This window comes from Ixodes scapularis, unplaced genomic scaffold (genome assembly GCF_016920785.2).
Source record: "Ixodes scapularis isolate PalLabHiFi unplaced genomic scaffold, ASM1692078v2 PGA_scaffold2__306_contigs__length_199485367, whole genome shotgun sequence".
Lineage (NCBI taxonomy): Eukaryota > Metazoa > Arthropoda > Arachnida > Ixodida > Ixodidae > Ixodes > Ixodes scapularis.
In genome coordinates this window covers 20,081,777-20,102,331 of record NW_024609857.1, presented here as the reverse complement: position 1 = coordinate 20,102,331, position 20,555 = coordinate 20,081,777, and the positions used below count along the sequence as shown (strand labels likewise).

At 46.0% G+C, this 20,555-nt stretch overlaps 1 protein-coding gene across 3 annotated transcripts; it reads right to left on the bottom strand.

Annotated features, from left to right (window-relative positions):
• Window positions 1-1,591: 1,591 nt before the first annotated feature.
• Window positions 1,592-20,519, bottom strand: LOC8031794. 3 transcript variants are annotated; one of them, XM_002407298.4, is made up of 6 exons: window positions 20,370-20,519; window positions 4,795-5,712; window positions 3,668-3,724; window positions 3,543-3,570; window positions 3,153-3,240; window positions 1,592-1,784 (listed from the first exon to the last, which is right to left on the bottom strand). In XM_002407298.4, the coding sequence occupies exons 2-6, from the start codon at window positions 5,689-5,691 to the stop codon at window positions 1,700-1,702; spliced, it is 1,155 nt and encodes a 384-aa protein (XP_002407342.3). In that variant the 5' UTR covers window positions 5,692-5,712; window positions 20,370-20,519; the 3' UTR covers window positions 1,592-1,699. The 3 variants fall into 3 exon arrangements, with proteins under 3 accessions (XP_002407342.3, XP_029836548.2, XP_042147694.1); XM_029980688.2 differs by having other exon boundaries at window positions 3,149-3,240; window positions 20,370-20,498; XM_042291760.1 differs by having other exon boundaries at window positions 3,543-3,567; window positions 20,370-20,498.
• Between the last annotated feature and the right edge of the window lie 36 nt (window positions 20,520-20,555).

The window sequence follows — 20,555 nt, the reverse complement described above, 5'->3', positions numbered from 1 at the left end:
CGTACCCGCGGCTGACAGTGTCGCCGGCGGCCAAACGGCGAAACTGTGTGAGAGCGAAAAAAGTCATCTCGTTGCCACGACACCCCGGTACACCGTGGTCTTTGTGCGCGAGCGACAACCTCGCTGGAGCTCTGCGCGTGTGGAGCATGAGGCGGCACGAGCCGTCTTTACCGTGCCCACGGGTCGACGAGTCATCTGCCGGCGCCGCTTGAAACCATAGTGAGAGAGAGAAAGAGAGAGTGAAAAGCGAACTTTATCTGCACTGCGCGAGGAGCGCGCTGTCCTCACCTGAAGAGTGTTATCTTACACCGTGACCTTCAGCAATGCGATCGGGCGTGTCGTATGGTAGCAATCCTAATTCCTGCGAGCGTTCTAAATTTTTTGTTAAAACTCGGTAGCCTGGTGTGTGCCCAGTGTAGTTCTGTATCATCGGACTGATGGCATGCACTCGCACACTGGCTTGTACTCGGAACGCTTTCATCATTGACCTCCATCACGTCAATCCACTGACTCTGCGTCCTCAAATTTTACGGCACGCAAACTAACCAACGGTGCAGCGACAAAAAGCTAGTTGAACTGAAATTTCGTTTTCTACGATCACTCGTGGAGAAAACCAGAATAAAAAAAAAAAAAAAAATTCTTAGGCACGGTCGCGGAGAGCACGAGGAGTGAAACTCACGTGACTTCCGGTGAATCCACTTTTAGTGACGTAGGTCAATGCCTCTCTTCTGACCGCCCCGACACCTTGCGGTACACTGTTACGTCACAGGGCACTGGCGGGCACTTCAGAGGCCCTTTAAGCCCTAACCCTGAATAGATATCTGAATTTTCTTTCAATTCAGAGAGTCACTGTTGGAGGAGCAATGCTGTCTGTGTTGCATTGGATCTGGGTTTGAATACTTCGGCCATCCGATAGAAGGGAAGAGGAAAAAAAAACACAAAAAACCATGCCTGCCTCCTCTCGGGCGGCTATCAAATGGGATGGAATGCAATTCGCAACTTTCATGACCTATAGGGAGCGCACTGGCGCCTATCAAAATGGCTGTCATCGGGATGATCGGCGTTAAACAGCAGCACGAGGCTGAATCTGCGACGCGTAAGTAATCCTAGTTTTCCTATATACGAGCAGTATAAGAGCCTTACTTTATTTTTGATTTCTTTTTACGTCAGGAAGGTGTAGGCAAGCGCATCTAGGGTATTGTGAGGCTAATCATCCAGGAGCTAGGGAGCGCAATTCTCACAGCGCGGTACCACCATCGCTGACCCTTTGCACCTCTTTAGACGTCCGCCCAGCTCGGTCTGCATCACTGCGGCACTGCTTTCAAGTCAATTCTTTTTTAATTAACTTGATGTAAAACTAGACTCTAATTTTCCTCTAAATTTAGCTTTCCAGCCGTTACGGACGGACGTACACGATGTCAGGGTTTGGTGGCGCTAAAAATGGTGTCGAATTTATTATATTTTTTGACGTCATGGGTGACCAACCAGAGGGGCCGGATGACTCATCGATCGCGCGTGGTTCCGTTTTATCTCTCTTGACCTCTGGAAGCAGGGCAGCAAGTGTAGGGTGAGGTTGGTCGATGCATATAAGTTGAGCCCATCCAAAAAATGTTTAATAAACTTTTAGATGGAAGTACTAAAAGGGCTGAAAGAAAGTGTATTCGTCTAAAACGGCTCCAGGTCCTGGAAGGTTGTTAGGCTAGGAAAATTCTTTCTCTATGTCTTCCAGGATAAGCTCTTCCGTCAAGTCATATTCCAAAGGCTTTAAAAAATTGGTGTGGCCCCTGTAAAAAGAAAAAGAAAAGATAAGAAAAATGAGACCCAGATAAGGAGATGATTGCGAAACGTTGGGCAAACACAAAATGACACGTTATAACTAACCTGGATCACTCAGCGAATGGATGACCGCCAGTCTCTTAATTTCAAGACGGGTTTTAATAGGGACTTTTAGCGAACCGTTACAGTGTTCTGCGTGTACCGCACTGCTGGAGCCTTTGAGGAATGCTTTTAAGCGCGCGCCCGGAGTAATACCATGACATCGGGGCTCGCGCTTAAAAGCGTGCTTCCAAGGCTCCACCAGCCCGGCACGAGAAACACGCTAAGAGTTTGCTAAAGCCCCTAAAGAGCAAATGACGAAGCTCAAAATTAGATTAAATTAGAAAAGTTCCATCTGAAAAGGTACAAAAAGTGTGCCGTTTCACTTCATCGTTTGTCCCTTCTGCGCACATCGCATTTTTCAAATGCAATGATGGCTTTGTGATTCGCTTGGATACTTTTATTGTTTTGCCACGATGGCTGTCTTAGTGTTTCCAAGGAATGTTAACACACATATATTTTATTATTAGAGTGCACGTGTTCGTTGGGTTAATTAACCGTCCGTTTTGCACCCGTGATCACGTTCCCCGCCCGTACTCCCACGACGTGCATGGAGAAGGTTGTAGGATTTCCCTTGCTGTTGCCCATCTCGCATAATAACACAACGCACTGGTTCAACAAAACGTAGTCCTTTATTATTATTATTAACTGTTATCGCCAGCGCCGCGATTCAAAAAGCCCTCGCTGCGAGGGCCTTTTATCTGCTTTCATCAGCGGCGGAGCACCGCTCACGCGTGGCCAATTGCACCTGAACCCCTCGCGGTGGAAATGACGATGGGCGATTTAGATTTAGCATGCGGGCAACTTGTTCCGACGCTTTGGGTCCCCAGGTAGCCCACGAGGTTCAGGCGATGAAAGGCAGACGATTGATTGGCGCCATCATAAGTAGGATCTTTGCGAATTTGAGACGGCCCACGGTCGCAATCCTTTGTGGCCGGATCTCGAGCTCGAATCTCCGAGTGTCCTGCCGGACATTGACGCAGTGCTTGTATCCAATCGTTCGGCGGTAAGGCCTTCCCGAAAGCTGCCCATTTTGACCACCAGCCGCGCTGACTAGCGGCCGACCGAAGCGCCTCCTGTTCACTGCTCCAAAGCTATAGGCGCTGCAAGGACACCTTTCACTCGGCAAGCAATTCACGATTTCCCCAATGGACTTCGATCGACATTCACGGGCCAGGAACAAAGTTTGATTACACCCTACTGAATCCGGAGCAATCGAGCGAGCATTTAATAATAATAAAAAACAGATATCCGGAGAAAACAAAATCAATACCAACGTCGGCTGGTGAACTTTCGATCCGGTTTCGTTGGAATTCAGTCGCCATTGGTGAGGACTTTCTTTATTTTGGGGACCAGTTTCCAACACTATAAAAAAAAAACAAAAAAAAAAACATACCGATTAAGTAAACAAAGCAGCACACAGATAACACGTGCAGTCAAATTCTTAACGAGTTAGAGACAAACAATCCGAGAATCGCCAAGCGAGCTTTGGATTAATCACATACTTTCTAAATAGTTTAAGTTTTTGTTTATTTGAAGTAGATGGTTTAAACATGTGATCCCAAGAACTGCAAAGTAATGTTCATTTTGTTTGTGCCTTAAGTCTTTGGCAACATCTCGAGTTCTCGGCTGCATGCCTGTCTTTATAATAAAATAAGATTGCTTACAGTGAGATTCCGTAGCTACATGTTCCTGCTGAAATAAAGTCGGACATAACAAATAGATGAGCAACAAATAAAAGGAGCATAGAGGTTACAACAAATGTGAACAAGGTGGGGAAATCAAAACTTACCGACATCCTTGAGTTCGCTCGGCGATATTTTTCGAAATCCAAGCTGCCTTCAAATTCCTGCAAAAAAGCCGCAGCTTTAGGACAGCGCATCGCCTATATATGCCTAATAATAATGGTTCATAGCAATGGTTCTCAAATGGGGGTCCGCGGACCCTTTGGGGTCCGCGAAGGCGTTCTAGGGGTCCACGAAGCCCAGCCCCATCAGTCAAGCCCGGCAATAAAAATTGTCTTTTTTCAGATTGAGAAAAAACGTTGCAATTTTCGGGTGGGTTTTATTGTGTATATGTAAATAAGAGAAATCTTTTTCACACTAGCCCTTAGTTATATTCATTTATTAAATCGCTATCATAATTAACCTATATATTTCCTTTCCCCTCACCACGAACGGGGTCCTCCATTATCTCCACCAATCCACAAGAGGTCCGCGAAACATCAAGGGTTGAGAACCACTGGTTTATAGCATAAAAAATAACATAAGGTCATCATTGCCTTATCGGAAAAAAACTAAGCATGACATGAAAGATGTGCAAGAACTTACAAAGTTCGCAATTTTGTTTCCAACAAAATGGCGGGCGCCCATGAGCCAGTGGCGCGTATATACTCGTCACTTGACTCGAACGAACAAATGACCGCCATGAGGGCGTTAGACAGATGGGAAAGGGATGCCGACACTCTAAATGTAGCTGTAGAGAGATTTTAGCGAGGGTAAAGTCCTTCTACAGGGCTTACACTAGGGGGAGGCGCCGACAGGGCAAACAACAGCAAATCACTGGTGTCTGTGATAAACGGGGAGCGGCCCGGAACCTTCCTTGCATTTGTTCTTCAAGGCAAGGTCATCGTCGGTGTTGTATTGATTTCGACACAGATGCTGATGCTTGTGGCTACGCATCGACGTGACCAGAAGTGTTATATCTGAATAACTGTGATCATTTGCACAGGTAATATAGGCACCACGTCGGTGCATCAAGAAATTATTTATGTTTACTTTATCCCTCTCTCTCTCTCTGTCTTTTTTTATTTTTTTTTATATTTCTCGACAAGGGTTGACATCTCGATTAGTGTCTGATGCCGAAGCTATATGCATATGCATGTTCAAAGTAAAGCTTAAAGAAAACCAATGATCTCACGGGATCAGGTGACCACAGCTCGGCATCTTGTCTCCTGGACTGATGCGTCATCATGGACAGCTGGGTGGTGTTCAGTCGCCTCTGCGCTTGTTCTCGAATCCTGTTCACAACGGTGGTAGCACCCGGTTGCTGAGGGCCTCGTGCGTCCGGCACCGTGGTTCGACTGAGAAACTTGCGGTGCTTGTTCCTCAGCGCGTTTTCTCTGGGCACGGAGGCTCTCCTGGTATGTGTCGACCTCGTCGGAGGAAGCTGAGGCCTTCCCAAAGGCAAGAACCCTTCCTTGTCCACAAACACCTTCTTGTCAAACTTATTATCCCCCCGTGGCAAAAAGTTGGAAGCTGGCACGGCACCTCTTCCATTGACCGCAGGAACTCCCAGAAGACTGACGGTCGTAGTTGTCGTCGTCGTCTGCTCTTCGACCTGACTGTCGAAGCACTCGTCTTCGATGTCTTCGAGGATACCGTCCGTGTTCTCTTCGATTTCACGTATCTGGCTGTCCAGGTCCTCCCGATGTGCCGAGTGTCCAGAGGCCATGTCCAGGTCCAGGACTGGACCTCTCTCTTCGTCCCACCGGAGCATGGGCTGGTCGAGCTGGGTTTTTGGCATGGGGCTGTCGGCTCTCACAGAGTGGTGGCGTTGACCGTTGCTGTCTTGCGCGTGGCCTTCCTGTACGTGCACGGTCTGCACGAGAGGCACACGGGTGGCCTTAGAAGGCGAAGGTGGCGACGGGACGTCCCGGCTCGCTGGTCGCGGAGGCGGGGACGCTACGGGACGTGGTTCTACCGGCCACAGTAGCTCGGACTGACTGCGGGGCTCGAGGTTGAGGTAGGTCGCCGAGGGGTAGCGGGTGCTCACTGACGAACTGGTGACGTGCGCAGCGCTTTGACCGGTGCCCATGTTTGGGGAAGAGCGGTGGTCCTGTAAGAGAGGGAGTTGACATGTGTTCGTGAAGGAACAACATACTGATTTTGTCATTGCTATCTGTGTGATAGCGTGCACATGCCCATCTTTGTTGGGATGGGAATATTTGTGTGAGTGAAAAACAATAACTGACAGAATAAACTTTATGCATAGTATGGGAATATGTGTGTGATTGCAAAATAATAATTGACGGATTCAACTATATGCATAGTAGCAAATACTAAATCCAACCTAAAATGTTTTAAGGTTGGGGAAATAGAGGGTCTGACCGTAAAACGAGCCGGAAAACATTTAAGTCTGCACACAGAGCTAGACACCTTTTACAAAAGTAGCATTTTAGTGATGAATTTTATTTTGTGAAATTTCAACACGCATCTTCCTTCCTGTGAAAAATTGCTACTAGGTCCCTGACAACGTCAGTGAACTCCGACGTAGAAAGCCGAGGCGACCGAGATTTTAAAGCCCCCGTATCTGGGAAAATTGGCGCATTCTCTTCCCTCCTCCTCCAAAAACCCCTCTTTACCCTACCTCTAACTTCCGGTTTGCAACGGAGGCGCCCTCTGGATGTTCCCAAGCGTCTCGACGTCTCGGTCTGGAGCGGTGCGATGCCGATCGTGTGGACTTTTTTCGTCATATAAGTGTGGCAATGACCTCATTTAGAGCCCGCACTCGCATCCGACCACTCTGAAGCCGCTCTAGATTTGTTCCTCCAACCGTGGATCCCAAAAGTGCTTCGGATAATCGCTCCAATCGTCCCTAGCGAGTTGCATTATTTGTCAGTGTCTCGTGAAAGTCTGTTCACCCTTCGGCTTCACACAGGAATCCCATATCGTTCTTAATCATCATATCAAACCGCTAAATTGCAATTATGTTCTCCAGTTTTTCAGATGATTCACTACTCATTTTTAATGAGTGGAGATAAAGCATACTCGTGCTCGTCGCACTGACTTCACTCGCACTTTTGTTTAATCGGGGTATAGATACATCCACGTGCTCGCGTCCTCAGCCGCGAGAGCGTTGCAAGCTTATGAACTCTATGCGAAACAAAGTGTTGGGCCCACTGCTCTTTCTTGTTTTTCTAAACGATTTGACGGTTGATGAACGTATACACTGCCGGTTTTTTGCAGATGACTATGTGCTTTTTACTGAAATATCATGAAGCAATGACCAACTTAATTTAAACAAGGGCCTGTGTTTAATTTCTCAATGGTGTAACGAATGGCAAATGCTGCTAAACAGCTCGAAAAGTGTACAAATGAGAGTAACGCGCAAAAGGTCACCCTTGGAATTTAACTTTATTATGCAAAACTCCCCTTTACAAGTTGTGTACGAATTAAAATACTTAGCTGTCATTATCTTCTCGAACCTCAGTTGGAATAGCCACATATCCTGGACTGCTCAGAAGGCATCAGCAAAGCTATGGTTATTGAAGAGGCAGCTGAAGCACTGTACCCCTGCAACTAAGCTTGCAATCTACACGACAGCAATACGACCTGTTTTAGAATACGCAGATGTTGTTTGGGACCCTGCGACTAAACTTAATATTGATCGACTCAAGGGGGTACAGAAGAAAGTACTGCGCTTCATTTACAACGAATACAGAAGAATGAGCTCTATCACTAACTTGCACAATGCGTCGAAAATTGAGCTTCTTTCAACCCGGCGCGAAATTAATCGTCTAAAGCTTTTGTATACCATTGTACATGACTCATCTCGCCTTTCATTCGACAGATTTATGCAATATAACATATACCGTCACACACGACACAAGCAGTCCAACATAATTGTGGTAACCTTACAGCAGAATCCAATGTTTAAAAAACTACGTTGACAACATTACCAATGTCTCGTCCGTTCAGGAATTTGCCTCATCATTACAGCGTTATTTCTTAGATATGCAGTTCTAGATGCTTTTTTTTTTTTCTTTTTCACTAGCGTGTAATGCGGTTTTCTTCTTGTGTGTTGCCCTGTGTGCCCTCTCCTGCCTTGGCTGCCAAATAGCAGCCGGCAGTGTGTATAAATAAATAAAAAAAGCATGGTACGCGAGCACATCCACACTTGACGAGCGAGCGTCCTCCGCACCTCCGCACGCACCCGTAATTGGGAGCGACACCGATGCTCCAAGCACGAGCAAGAGCAGGCAGTTTTGAACGACGCTTCTTCCACGGGCGTCCGTGCCTGCCAAGTCGGCAGTGTTGTGATCACTCTAACATCGCTCCCTCTAAACAGCTGTCTTTTTGCATTCTGGTGAGCTTTATACAGAGCACCTGCATCGCATAACTTTGCGCATCCCGTTGGGTTGAAATCTTTCCGAGCGATTCGGTGAAGCAAAAATCTTCCTCCGAGGTACAATTTCCGTTCCAGAAGGAACACTGAAAGGCTCTTCGGCCGACTTTCCCATGGGCGCGGCAGCCCGTCAGCTGCGGAGTAGCAACAGCTTGGGAAAGTAATGGCGACCGGAAGTCCAAAACCGAAAGCAGAATGTCACGGGACGACTGGCTGTTCAAGAATGGCGCCACTTTTCCTAGGATAAAGGACCTTTACGAGAGTTTTTTTTGTAGCGCCATCTAGCGATGAAAGCAGCGAGTACTTGGTCGAAGGCACACGACGCAGTTACGAGCGCTTGCTGCGCCTATCGGGAGATAGCTCCACAAGTACGACCCTCAGGCGATACGGTCGTCTTCATCAAAGCCCGGCATATGAAATGTCAAAGGTGTTATAATTTTTCGCGGGAACGAAGCTATGCCTGTAAGCTTCATAAGATAAAATTGAGCACTAAAATAGTACTTTCATGATAATATTTAGGTCCCTGCGAGCAGGCGCTGATTTATTTGGCTTGTTTTGTACCATGCCCCCTTATACGTAATATGCCACCTAAGCTCAGATCTCAAATAATAATTTGCTCGAAGTAAGCATGTATTATGTTATTCGTTTTTGAGTGCAGCTCTTAGGCGACCGTTTTCAGGTTGAGCGGCGTCGGCGTCGGTATCAAGCATGACCACTATGCCAGTTTCAAACTTTAAGAACCGTAGTAAAAGGAGTCCGGCTTCTAGTGAGGCATTACTGATTTCCTTCTTTATGTTGAGAATTAAGATATACGTAGGTGAATTATAGATTAGATATATATTATCTTATTAAGACGTACCCATTCCAAACGCCAAGACCTTCACTTTTTCCTCCGATAAGCTAATCTCGTAAGAACTACTTCTCGGCGCGTATGAACAATGTGCAAAACTTGCTTTTTTCTTTAGGAGAAAGCGGATATAGATGCACAATTTTATTCTAGTTCACTGTTCTGTAATGCAACCGTTTTGAACGCTGTGTACTATAGATTGTCCTGTATACCATACTCCCACTCTTAATCTATGAACGCTTTCTTTAGCCATCAACGGCGTCCTAAAAGCAAAAATGAAATAAAACAAATACACGTATGAATTTGATAAAGGTGGAAGTTGAAATCGATTTTCGTGTAGAGCACTGACCCGTGCAAACTAAAAAAAGGGGCTCCCTTGTAGGGCTGCGTCCACTTCAGCAATCACATAATACAACATGTGTTCAATGAGGCTAGACACCCATATTGTTCATAATAAGCGGCACAAGATAAAGAAAATCGAAGATGAGTATTTTTTTAAATCTTCGTAGACATTTTTTTTTTTGCTTCGGTGTTATTTTTCATCGAGCGTGACCACTCCAACAGGGCACGTAAATGCGAGTACGCACCTCTTCACTGTTCTATAATATGCTTGTCTCGATTTTTTTTCTCTACGATAATATTTTTAGTTACGTTTATTCTATTGATTAGGCAATAGGCTATACAAAATCGAGAGTTAAAAATGTCTTCAAGGCCTCCGTAGCGAATTTCGAACGTTCTACTAACGGTTTGAAATTACTACTTACGTCCCCCCCCCCCCCCCCCCCCCCCCCCCCCCCGCGGTCCCTTCAAAAAAAGAAAAAAAAAAAAAAAAAAACGCAATCAAAAGCAAAATGAAGGCACACTGGCGCGCACAGTGTGCATAGACTCTTCGAGGAGCCAAACTTCTTTTATTTTTTACGAAGGCAACCTGGAGTGAACTATGTGACGCCCGTTTTATTGAAGCAGTCATGAGATGATACGGTAAACAGCGCATCGACACCGTCGATCAGAATCCCATACCCTCGAAGAAAGGTCTGCGAGTTCGCTGCTGCTCGGCCTTCTGGGTGCGCTCAAGCCAGTACCGCAAATGTTTTGTCTCCGCGTATGATGCGGTGGTGCGTGAAGCTGGCTACCTATGATTATAAACTGGTGTATCACCCTGGTAGAAGAAAAATAACAACAACAACACCAGAATGCCGACGTTCTGAGTCGGCTCACATTACATGACAGTGAGGGCAAACCGTGTCCTTCCGGGGACATGCAGATGATCGAGGCACTACCGGCGTCAGCTATCACGGCTTAACGAATTACAGGTGTGGCACTGCAAAACTCTCAAATCTTCAAATCTTTGCAGCAGAGAAATCTGAATCGCCTCAAAGGGGACTTGTTTTTTTTCATACGAGAAAAAATGCAGAGCTTTCAACCCAACGAGGATGCGTCATTTGGGAGTCAAAAGTGGTCGTCCCGTCATTAGTACGCCCTGAAACCAGAGAACTGCTCCATGCTGCACAGAAGTGCATCTTATGAATGAAAATGTCAGCCAGGCGTTATTTATGGTGGCCTGTAATCGACAAAGACATTGAGCGTGAAGTCGGAGCCTGCATGGTCTGCCAAGAATCCAGACCTGTTCCGTTGAAAGTGCCTATCTGGGAGCATGAATCTCAGCAGTAACACACCGTTCACGTCGATTTTGTAGGTTCAATTGATGGACACATGTTCCTCGTGGGTGTCGACGCGCATACGAAATGGCTTGAACTGAGAGTCATAACATCAGCAACCTCCAGGGCTGTTATATAGGGACTTAGGGCTATCTTCGCAACTTCTGGACTGCAGCGGAAGGTTGTATCGGATAATGGAAATGTTTTTGTGCCAAGGAAAGTACTAAACCTTTACCAACGAAATGACGACGGTGACAAGAGCACCCTACCACTCAGCGACCAATGATCAGGCCGAGCGCATGGTCTGCGAACTCAAACGAGCGCTGCGAAAATCCAAGGTCGGTAGCTTGCTGGTAAGACCGATAAGGTTGCTCTACAAGCAGCACGCCACGGTTACGTTTCCGACTGGTAAAACGGAGTGGAATTAAAGGAGAGGAACAGGGGCAACAAGCGACGTCCTCACGCAATTTTGTTGAAGGATAACCGGCCTTCGCCTTTAATTCGCGGGAAGGTGACTAGAAGGAACTCTACGCAAGTAGCCAGGGCTTCGATATTGGCTGATTGAAACGACTGTTGGAGAAATCTGCAGACACGCGGATCACATCCAGAGACGTTCCTTTGGTGCGACACCACCAGCAGTGGTGCCCATTCAGCCTGTCACAAGAGAATCGTGTGAGCTGTCGCCACCAGCAGCAGGGTTTACTGCAGCTGAGGGTGAGGCTGCTGCTCGTACTGCTGAGGAGCTGCCGCCGGGAGGACCAGCACAAGGCGACCCACTTCAGGTTAAACTTGTCATTCGGAAGGGGCGATACGTTCCGTCAGCGTCAGGGCACTCATTGGCCACGAACACGAATCCAAATATTCGTCAACGGACTGATTGTTGACGAGCGCATACGTCCGAGTGACGCAGTCCTCGTGTCCAGTGCGTGGGCTGGGGCCGGCTGCCGTCGTTTTGGCACCGCTGACGTGTTTTGGGAACCGAGGATGTATCATAGTGAAAAGGCGGAGAGCTTTCGAAGGAGATGAGATACAAAATAGTCCGCTATATTTTCAAATGCTCGTACCGAAAAGCTGGCATTTGAGTTTCTACCCTTTTTCTTTTGACCCACTAAACAATGTACGATTAATAAAATCCCACTTTAAAATAATTTATCCCGGCCAAAAATTCGTTTCATGGCCCCTTTAATCCTCTTTCCACCATCGTCATTTGCTGCGATCCCTCTTTTGCTAGCTGCGATTCGCTGTCCACGTGTTCTGCGGGAAAGTCAACTCTCAGATTTCATGAAAGAGTATATAGCGCTGCCATCGACTAGAGTCACTGTACATGCTCCGCTCCCATCGACCAGAGTAAGTAAATAGATGTTCCGCAAGCGTAGTACATGCAGCTACTCTGCAATCGAATGGCAAAAGGGCGACACTGGTGAGGGGAGCGGAAACAGGAAACGTTATCGCGCAAGAATAGCAGCGCCTTGGTAACACTGCTCATAATACAAGAGTCACTGTGTCGCTGCAGGCATGTATAAACTTTCTGCACATGCGCGCTCCAGACATGTTGCAATCACGTTCGCTTCATGCATATGTGTGATTAGACCATCTCTGCAGACAGTGTCTGGATCACCAATGTAAAAGGACCGTCATACAAGAAACATGTCTCGGACAGCGTCAGCAGAATCGTTTGTATGGCGTGTCATGTGAAAGGACCGTTTGTATGGCGTATGAACAATGTGACCCTTCGGCTTAATATAGCACTTTTTCGCTCTGTAGACGGCAATGACACTGAACCTAACTTGTCAGATAAAAGGGGGGGGGGGGGGGGGTAGGGGACTTTGACCGTTTTTTACAATACCCTTACGATACCCGATAACGGTAAGGTAAGGGTATCGACTCAAAATACACTTTTATATACTTCGTTCACCCTCAAGCTGACAGTATAAGGAGCGAGCTACTGGCTCGCTGGACCAATCAACGGCCTTCCTTTCGTCACGTGACTCCTCTCTCTCTTTCTCTCTCTCTGCGTGTTGTGTATGGGGGCGAGTGCATCAAATTTGGGATTTTTACGTGCAAAACCAACGACGGGCATCTGGCACGCCCCAGCGGAGGACTGAGGATTAATTTGGACCACCTAGGGATCTTTTGAGGTACAACCAAAGCTCGGTTACACGGCGCCTTTTCCGCAATAAGCCTCCGTCAGATTGCGGGCACCTCGGCCGGGATTCGAACCCGCCACATGGGATCCGTAGGCCAGCGCTCTCGCCTCGGAGCCACCGAAGTGCCTGGGCAAGTGCATGATCACCTTGGCAAAGCGATGTATGTATGAGTGGTTCAACGAGCACGTAGCTGCCACCGCGCTGTCAGCATAAGGGTGAATGTAGGCGGTACATCAGAATTCAGCTAGGCCGGTTTCGGCGATGTGGTAGGTTCCAGCAATTCCCACTGATGGCGTTTAAAATTTCAGCAAATAATAAAAAAAGTTATATGAAATAATTTTTCGGAAGGTAAGGCAACTATTGTATGATAAGACACTGCCGTAAAACGCCCACTCTAAAAAAAAAAACAAAAACGAATATATAAAAAAGGAAAAAAAAGGAAAAGGTATATATGCGCTTAATCTCATTTGTAATCAGTCTATTCAAGACAAAGACAATCAATGGTCGCTCGATATTCCCAAAAGTCCCGATATCCCGAAATTATCCTCGTTCACCCAAGGGAGCCGATAACGCATGCGGTTAGCGCCACGCGCGGCCGCGCGTAGGGTTATCGGTAGGTAGAACACTCTATTATTACTCCCGAATGTTGGAAGGAACCTTATCAGAACCGCGAACCATTCATACACCTGATTTAATGACACGTAAATCAGGGGGCTCTCTCGCGAGTAAGCTGCTGTCAGATCGACTGAACACGGACGCGAACCTTGCATTTTTCTGAGTAAATTTGGTGTCCCAAAATGTGATAACGAGGTTTAATGATTAATTTCTACCTAATAGAATCGAACCATGTCAACGGCTGTTATTATAATCAACGATTTCATGCTACCTGTTATCAACGAATACGTTTTTCTCTCCTCTATTTAATGCAATAATTAAGATATATATAAGAAGTAAGAAGACCGGTGTGGCCATTTTGTGAAATCACCAATATTGAAGTATTGATCGTTCATTTTTAAATGCTAAATTTAGCTCTCAGAATGCGTATATCGACGTCCTTCTGGAGCTCGAGTTTTTCGTAGGTCGAAACAAAAAACATCACAACCGGCGATGGCTTTGTTTCGACGACCGAGCCCGTCCCATTAGGCGCAGGTTCGCGTGACTGTACGACGATTCGAGATTGACATCATCGGGCGCAATTATAGCAGATATAGAGAACTTCCAAAAGTCGCTATGAAGGGAAAAGTGGCTATGCAGCGGTAAAGTCATTTTTAGGAGCAAGAACGCCAATGTCGCTTTATTGCGGGTCACAGTCGTGCGTGTAATTCTACGGGGTATTAAAAAAAAATACGACGTACGATCAGATGGCATAGCGACCCGACCCCCCCCCCCCCCCCCCCCCCCCCCCCAACGTTATAATGCGGGCTGGACATTGCTTGCCTACCGCCATCTTTAAAGCTTAGAGGTCAGCACCGTTTATTAGGATTCAGAGACTAGAAACACTAAGTCGCACGATGAACATGGAACGCATTATGAACTATGATGATGAAATTATGTATGGCAGACCCTTGCCACATGTGGAAGTATTCGTAGCTACGTTAATTTTTCGCGTTTATGGCTTTTTGGTATTCGATTTTAAGTAAACTCGCAGCCCAAAATATATAAATAGTTTCAAGGAAAATAAATGTGCTCTTCAGCCATCTTCCGGGCCATCCTCACTGAAGATATTTGTAGTAACCTCATTTACAGAACCAATGTTTTCCTCTGTGTTCCGATATTTCTTTCTAGTTTTCTTGTGCTTCAAGTTCCTACTTTGTCATGGTATAATTTGATGATATTATTTCGAGGATGGGCGCTTATTCACTTGTCATAATTTGTTACTTATGACAATATTGAGGCAAGGTTTTGATATTTTGGACGCTGTATAATCTGGTCGCGTCAGCCTAACAATAAAACGGGCATTTGTTTAGGTGGTCGCTATTAATATTTGCTGGCGTTTAGCATCGGAAAAATTAAACTAATATACAAGTAAAATAAAAACAAGAACTTAATATATACACACACACATACACAGACCCACACATATATATACATATATCCAATTCCATAGATATTTTCAATTCAGGCTACACGAAAACCGAGCAAAATATTGAAGAGTGCGCATGCGGTCCTAACGAAATTTGTTTCTTCTTAACTTGAAACATTCGATCTTTAGCGATGTTGGGTAGTAAGAAAACATATGGCAGTAAAATCTATTAAAATGCGCAAGAACTAGAATTGTCTACCTACGATCCTACCGGATGATGGGGATGAAAGAAAACCGTGTTTTTCTCGCTGCGTAAAAAGGCTATGCACCGCTGGATGCCCAGTCTCAGTCCAATTGTGGCGTTAAAGTAGTTAGGGCCAGACTACACTGTTATAGAACTTACCGTTATCCCATTAAAAAAGTTCTAAACAATTTTCGAAAATTGACGAAAGGAAAATCACTGCCATCGAAGCCCCGCAAACACAGGGAGACGAGTGACGTCTGTTACAAGGAACGCACCGCGTCGAAAAAAGTGGTCCCTCAATTTTCGCCTGATGACATCATAGCGGCGTCATGCTGCCGCCGGCCGCGATCCTGGCGGCATCACAGCAACGGCGTTGGAAGCGGCAGATGCCTGTTCCGCTGCAGGCCGCTCTTTAGCTCGCCACTCCACGGAAGCTTTGGTAGCAGGGGAGGAAGTGGCCGAGTGGGCTAACGCGTCTCAGCTCGGAGCGTGGAGCGAAAGCTTGCGCTGGGAACCTCCTGGGTTCGATCCCCGCCGCCCCCGCCCGTTTCGATCTGGATGAGTTTCGTACCGGCACGCGTTCGTGTGATCACTACTGCGTGATGCACGTGAAAAACCCCAGGTTAGCGGTTGTGCTGCAGTGGCTAAATTTCTCATCTACAGCTAAGAGACCGATTACCCGTTGAGGCGCATCTCCATCAAGGCTGTATAAACATAAAGAGCAAGCCAATTTTTTAGCTTTGGTAGCCAGAAGTTGGGACGCCGCGACGACAGCGACACTCGCGTCTTCTCGCGCTTTTCGCCAGCATTTCTACGACCAACCGCCAGGATCGCCGACAGCGTGACACTCCGGCTTTCGTGGCGTCATTTGTTTCCACTTTCGGAGCCATCCTCGATATGTGGGAGGACCCTCGACCCACCGGTCGGAAAACCGTTCCGGGCGCCGTAATATAACTTCCGAATCAGATGGCGGTACGCTTTGAAACTCTTTCAGCGGGTCCCGGCCCTTAGCGCTGCATTCGGGTGGAGACAGGGCGGTCGGCTACGCGTCGTCTACTTTTGCTGCTAGAAACAAACACGGTTTCCTTTTCTATCGGACAACCGATACTCCCTGGACGCGAATGGATACAAAGTGCACGTTATGTGTATATGTATATATATATATATATATATAGACCAACTCATGTTTACAAAAAAAAAAAAAAAAAAAAAAACACGACCGTTTGACTTGAAGACACACTGAACGTAGTCCGGAAGTGGTCCGTACAACTTGACAGTTTTCCCGCGTTCATGTTGGAACAAAACAAATAAATCTGATGACCACAAGTATCCGTGAATTCAACCCAAAGTGCTTCCCGCCCAAGCAATCGTGGTCCGACGGCGTCTGGTTTTCCACTTTCACGGCACATATCCACGTTTTCGGACGAATCGAGCACATGAACACTGACATTCTAACTTTTCTCGACCCTTTTTGTACATCCCCAGCCCTAGCGTCTTGACGAGAAGGCAGAATTTTGTCTGGTTCCCTTCAAAACAACGCAGAAATGCATGTCCCACATGGTGACTTCCGCCCACAGCCCCAGACCGGAAGTGCGCTCGATGCGCCACCACCACGTCATGACGTAACAGAGTTGAGTTCATGTATACGTGGCTTGCACAGGACGTCATTTCCGTTGCCCTCCAGAGAAGAGGGGAAGAAGGAGCTCCCCGCTTATCAGGATTCTCCTTTGTGCCTCCCGGATTTGCACAGGCGTCGCCATTCTCCTCCCAAAAGATTATAGATTAACCTGTCACTCAAAATTCTTACAAAAGCAGCTTCTCTCTCCTCCTTTTACTTGGTGTTCAAATGTGTGCGATGTGACGTCAGTGCAAGGAGCATAGGCTTCTTGCACTGACGTCATATCGCACACATTTGAACACCAAGTAAAAGGAGGAGAGGGAAGCTGCTTTTGTAAGAATTTTGAGTGACAGGTTAATCTTCTATAATCTTCTAGGAGGAGAATGGCGACGCCTGTGCAAATCCGAGAGGCACAAAGGAGGATCCTGATAAGAGGGGAGCTCCTTCTTCCCCTCTTCTCTGGAGGGCAACGGAAATGACGCCCTGTGCAAGGAGCCCACCTATAGGCTCCTTGCACAGGACGTCATTTCCGTTGCCCTCCAAAGAAGAGGGGAAGAAGGAGCTCCCCTCTTATCAGGACCCTCCTTTGTACCTCCCGGATTTGTACAGGCGTCGCTATTCTCCCCCCAGAAGATTATAGAAGCTTACCCTGTCGCTCAAAATTGTTACAAAAGCAGCTTCCCTCTTCTCCTCTTACTTGGTGTTCAAAAGTGTGCGATGTGACGTCAGTGCAAGGAGCCTATACCGAGTGCGGTTGCACAGTGTTCTGGTGTTTGCTATCAACCCGCATCCGCTTCAACTATCGACCTGAAACACGAGCGTGCATTTCGTGTACACAAACATGTGTATAAATATCTCGACATATGTACATATAAATGCGATCGAACTCGAGAATGAGAGCGAATCAGTAATCGAAGAGCCACTGTATTCATATGACGGCTGGCGTTGGCGGATAGATCGCTGCGAGCTGGACGACCATACCTGTAGATACGGACGGTACTTTCTTAAAAATAAAACGGAACGCAGGAGAGAGTATATATGCCAAGCAACTTGTTCATAAAGCCTGAAAGAGAAATTATAATAATAATTAAAAAAAAAGTTTTGTTTTCCGTTGGAAGAACGGAAATATAGCCACGCTTCACTTCATAGATGAGGGTACCATTTTCAGTTAAGACGCCGAGCAAACGAGCGCTATCGGTTACGTATTTCCGGTAAACTTGTACTGTGTATGGATAGCAGATCGTCAAGAAAGTATTGGGAACTTTCGTTCGGTCGATGTACGACTTTTTTCGACAAAAGAGGAATAATTAGAGGGTAAGCAAACGTAGTAAAACAACTAAAAGGCAAATTTTGAAGGTTAGTAAAAGAGCAACGAGTGTCTTTAATTAAAATGGGTAAATGATTGTATCATTGTTTTTACTGTTTTGTTCTTGCGGCCTAGGTTTATTGCTCCTGACCGGTCTTCGCAAAGTCAGTACTCGACCACTAACAAGTACATGTCTTTTTATATGAGCTTCAGTTACTATATTTTGTTTAGAATGGCTACTGCTTCTAGTCACGCAAATTCTGCCATTAATAAAACAGTCACTACCTAAGCTATTCGTTTCTTAAGAATCAGCATAATGAGGATTCGGCTGGAGAAATGTTGCAATGCTTTTGAGCTGGCTACTCGTTCTAGTCACGCAGGTTGTAAATAAAACAGTAACTACCTAAGCTATTCGTCTCTTTAAGAATCAGCATGATGATGATTTGGCAAGACAAATGTTGCAATGCTTCAGATCTGGTTACTCGAAAGCAAGGGGAAAAAATGGCTAAAACGTAAGGTGCCAGTTCGCTTGTTTATCCCTTTATCAAAGGACACCATGGCATGAGGGCTTTATTAAGAGTAAATATTATTTATAGACATGGCATATTCTCAGCTATAATGACGAAGTCCCGGGACAACTTACAGAATAAAGGCTGCACTCCATAACAATGTCGTAGCCAAAAAAAAAAAAAAAAAAGATTAAGCGGGAGAGGGGGGGGGGGGGGGGGGGGGGGGGGGGGCAGCTTTAGCTACGCCACTGCTCCATGGAGTGAATATGGTGCGAGTAAGCGACGAATTTCTCCCGACGGCTTTGACTCTGCTCAAACCGTCAAAATAAAAAAAATGTCAACGCCTCTTTCATTAAAAAAAAAAAAAAAAAATGACAGAGTTTTAAGATGACAATGCTGGCGACATGCTATAGTTCTGTCTACACCTTCGTCGCCAAGTTGCTCTGGCTAAAGAACCGACATTCTTCAACGGCTGAAGAAATGCAAGCGTTTTGCAGGTAGTTTAGTTGGTATAAGCAGAATAATAAAAATGAAAAAAGAAAACGATATTGGCTGCCGCCTTAGCTGCGCATTCGGTTACTTTGCGCTCTGGAATGAAAATTTTGTCATTTCTCTTCAGCATAAAAAAAAAAAAAAAAAAAAAAAAAAATATATATATATATATATATATATATCAGGGTGTCGAACCGGAACCGAACCGAACCGAAAACCGGAACCGAACCGGTATTTTTTCCGGAACTGAACCCGAACCCGAACCGTTATATTGTTATCGCGATGAACCCGAACCAGAACTGAACCGGAAAAAAATAACGGTTACCGGCTCATGTCAAAACGATTCGGCCACGCGCTGTTGACAATGAATGTGCTATCAATGCCATTTGTTTTTTAAGTGCCGTCAACTAACACACACCTTGCTTACATATTTTTCTTCTCCACTCAGTCTTAGGAATATAAACGCTGCATCCATGAATCTTGACAAACGCTGCATCCATGAATCTTGACGTAGGAACCAGTATTGCGCTGGTCGCGGCTTGCACGGAAGAAAGAGAATTAAAAGGCTGTACAAAAAAAAAAAAAAAAATCGCGTCACGGGATTTTTTTAAACTTCTTTAAGGGTTTAATTTGAGTTACCGAAGGCTAGTTCAAATAAAGAAAGCTGTATTTTCTCCCCACTGTTCCTTCAATTGCTTACACGCCGAGGTGGCGGGATAGTTAGCGAGTTCTACTTGTCAGTGGGTTTGCAAAGAGGTCGCGGATTTTACAGCTACTGCGTCGGACCCAATTAGATGAAGTCCGAATGCGTAAACGTCGGTGAGGTAACCTTTGAGTGCACATAAAGAAACCATTCCTGGTAGAAATCCCTGAGCCTTACACTACGATGTATCCCGTTTCGTATGTGCTGATTTCAGATGTTTCATTTGTAATTTATTTTGATGTTGCAATTTGTCATTTATAATTTCCGAACCGGTTCGCAAACCGGTTCAGCGCCCCGAACCGGTTCGCGAACCGGTTCGCGGATCGAATTAATCGAACCGGAGCTGAACCGGAACAAAATAAATTTACCTGAACCTGAACCGTAACCGAACCCGTATTTTTTTCGGTTCGACACACTGATATATGTATATATATATGCAGCGATTTATACTGCGATTGAGAGCTTTTGTTATCTAATTATCTAATTTACGAATATACCATCCCACCGATTCATCCACAGAAGATTGCGCGCATTTTATATTAGAGTCCGTCAACAAATTTCCGCAGGAAACGCACACACAACTTGGGCCTTTATTGACTGATTTCTAATCGAAGTATACAGAGCGCTTTTTAATCAATCACTGCTCAAACGGTTAACCAGATAAACACATTAATCAAGGTATATGCTCAAGCGCCCATCCACTCCGTTTTCGACAGCGCGTTTCTTTTTGCCTCGATTCCGCGGAATAGCGACGAAGACGGGTTTCAAGGCATAAATCAACGAGTCATTCAACCCGAGGGAATCGATAGAGACCTACTTACCGGTCAGCGTCGCACAAAGCTGTTGGATTAGCACGTTTCGTGTCCAGGTCAGAACGTCGAGTGCCGCCCGATAAATCACGGAGTTGGCGACACGCTTCGCTCGAATGTTTCGTTGAGACGCTCTGTGTCCGTTTGACAGACTATGGAAATCGGCCGCGTGCTGAAAAGTCGTCTGCTGGCGTTGCT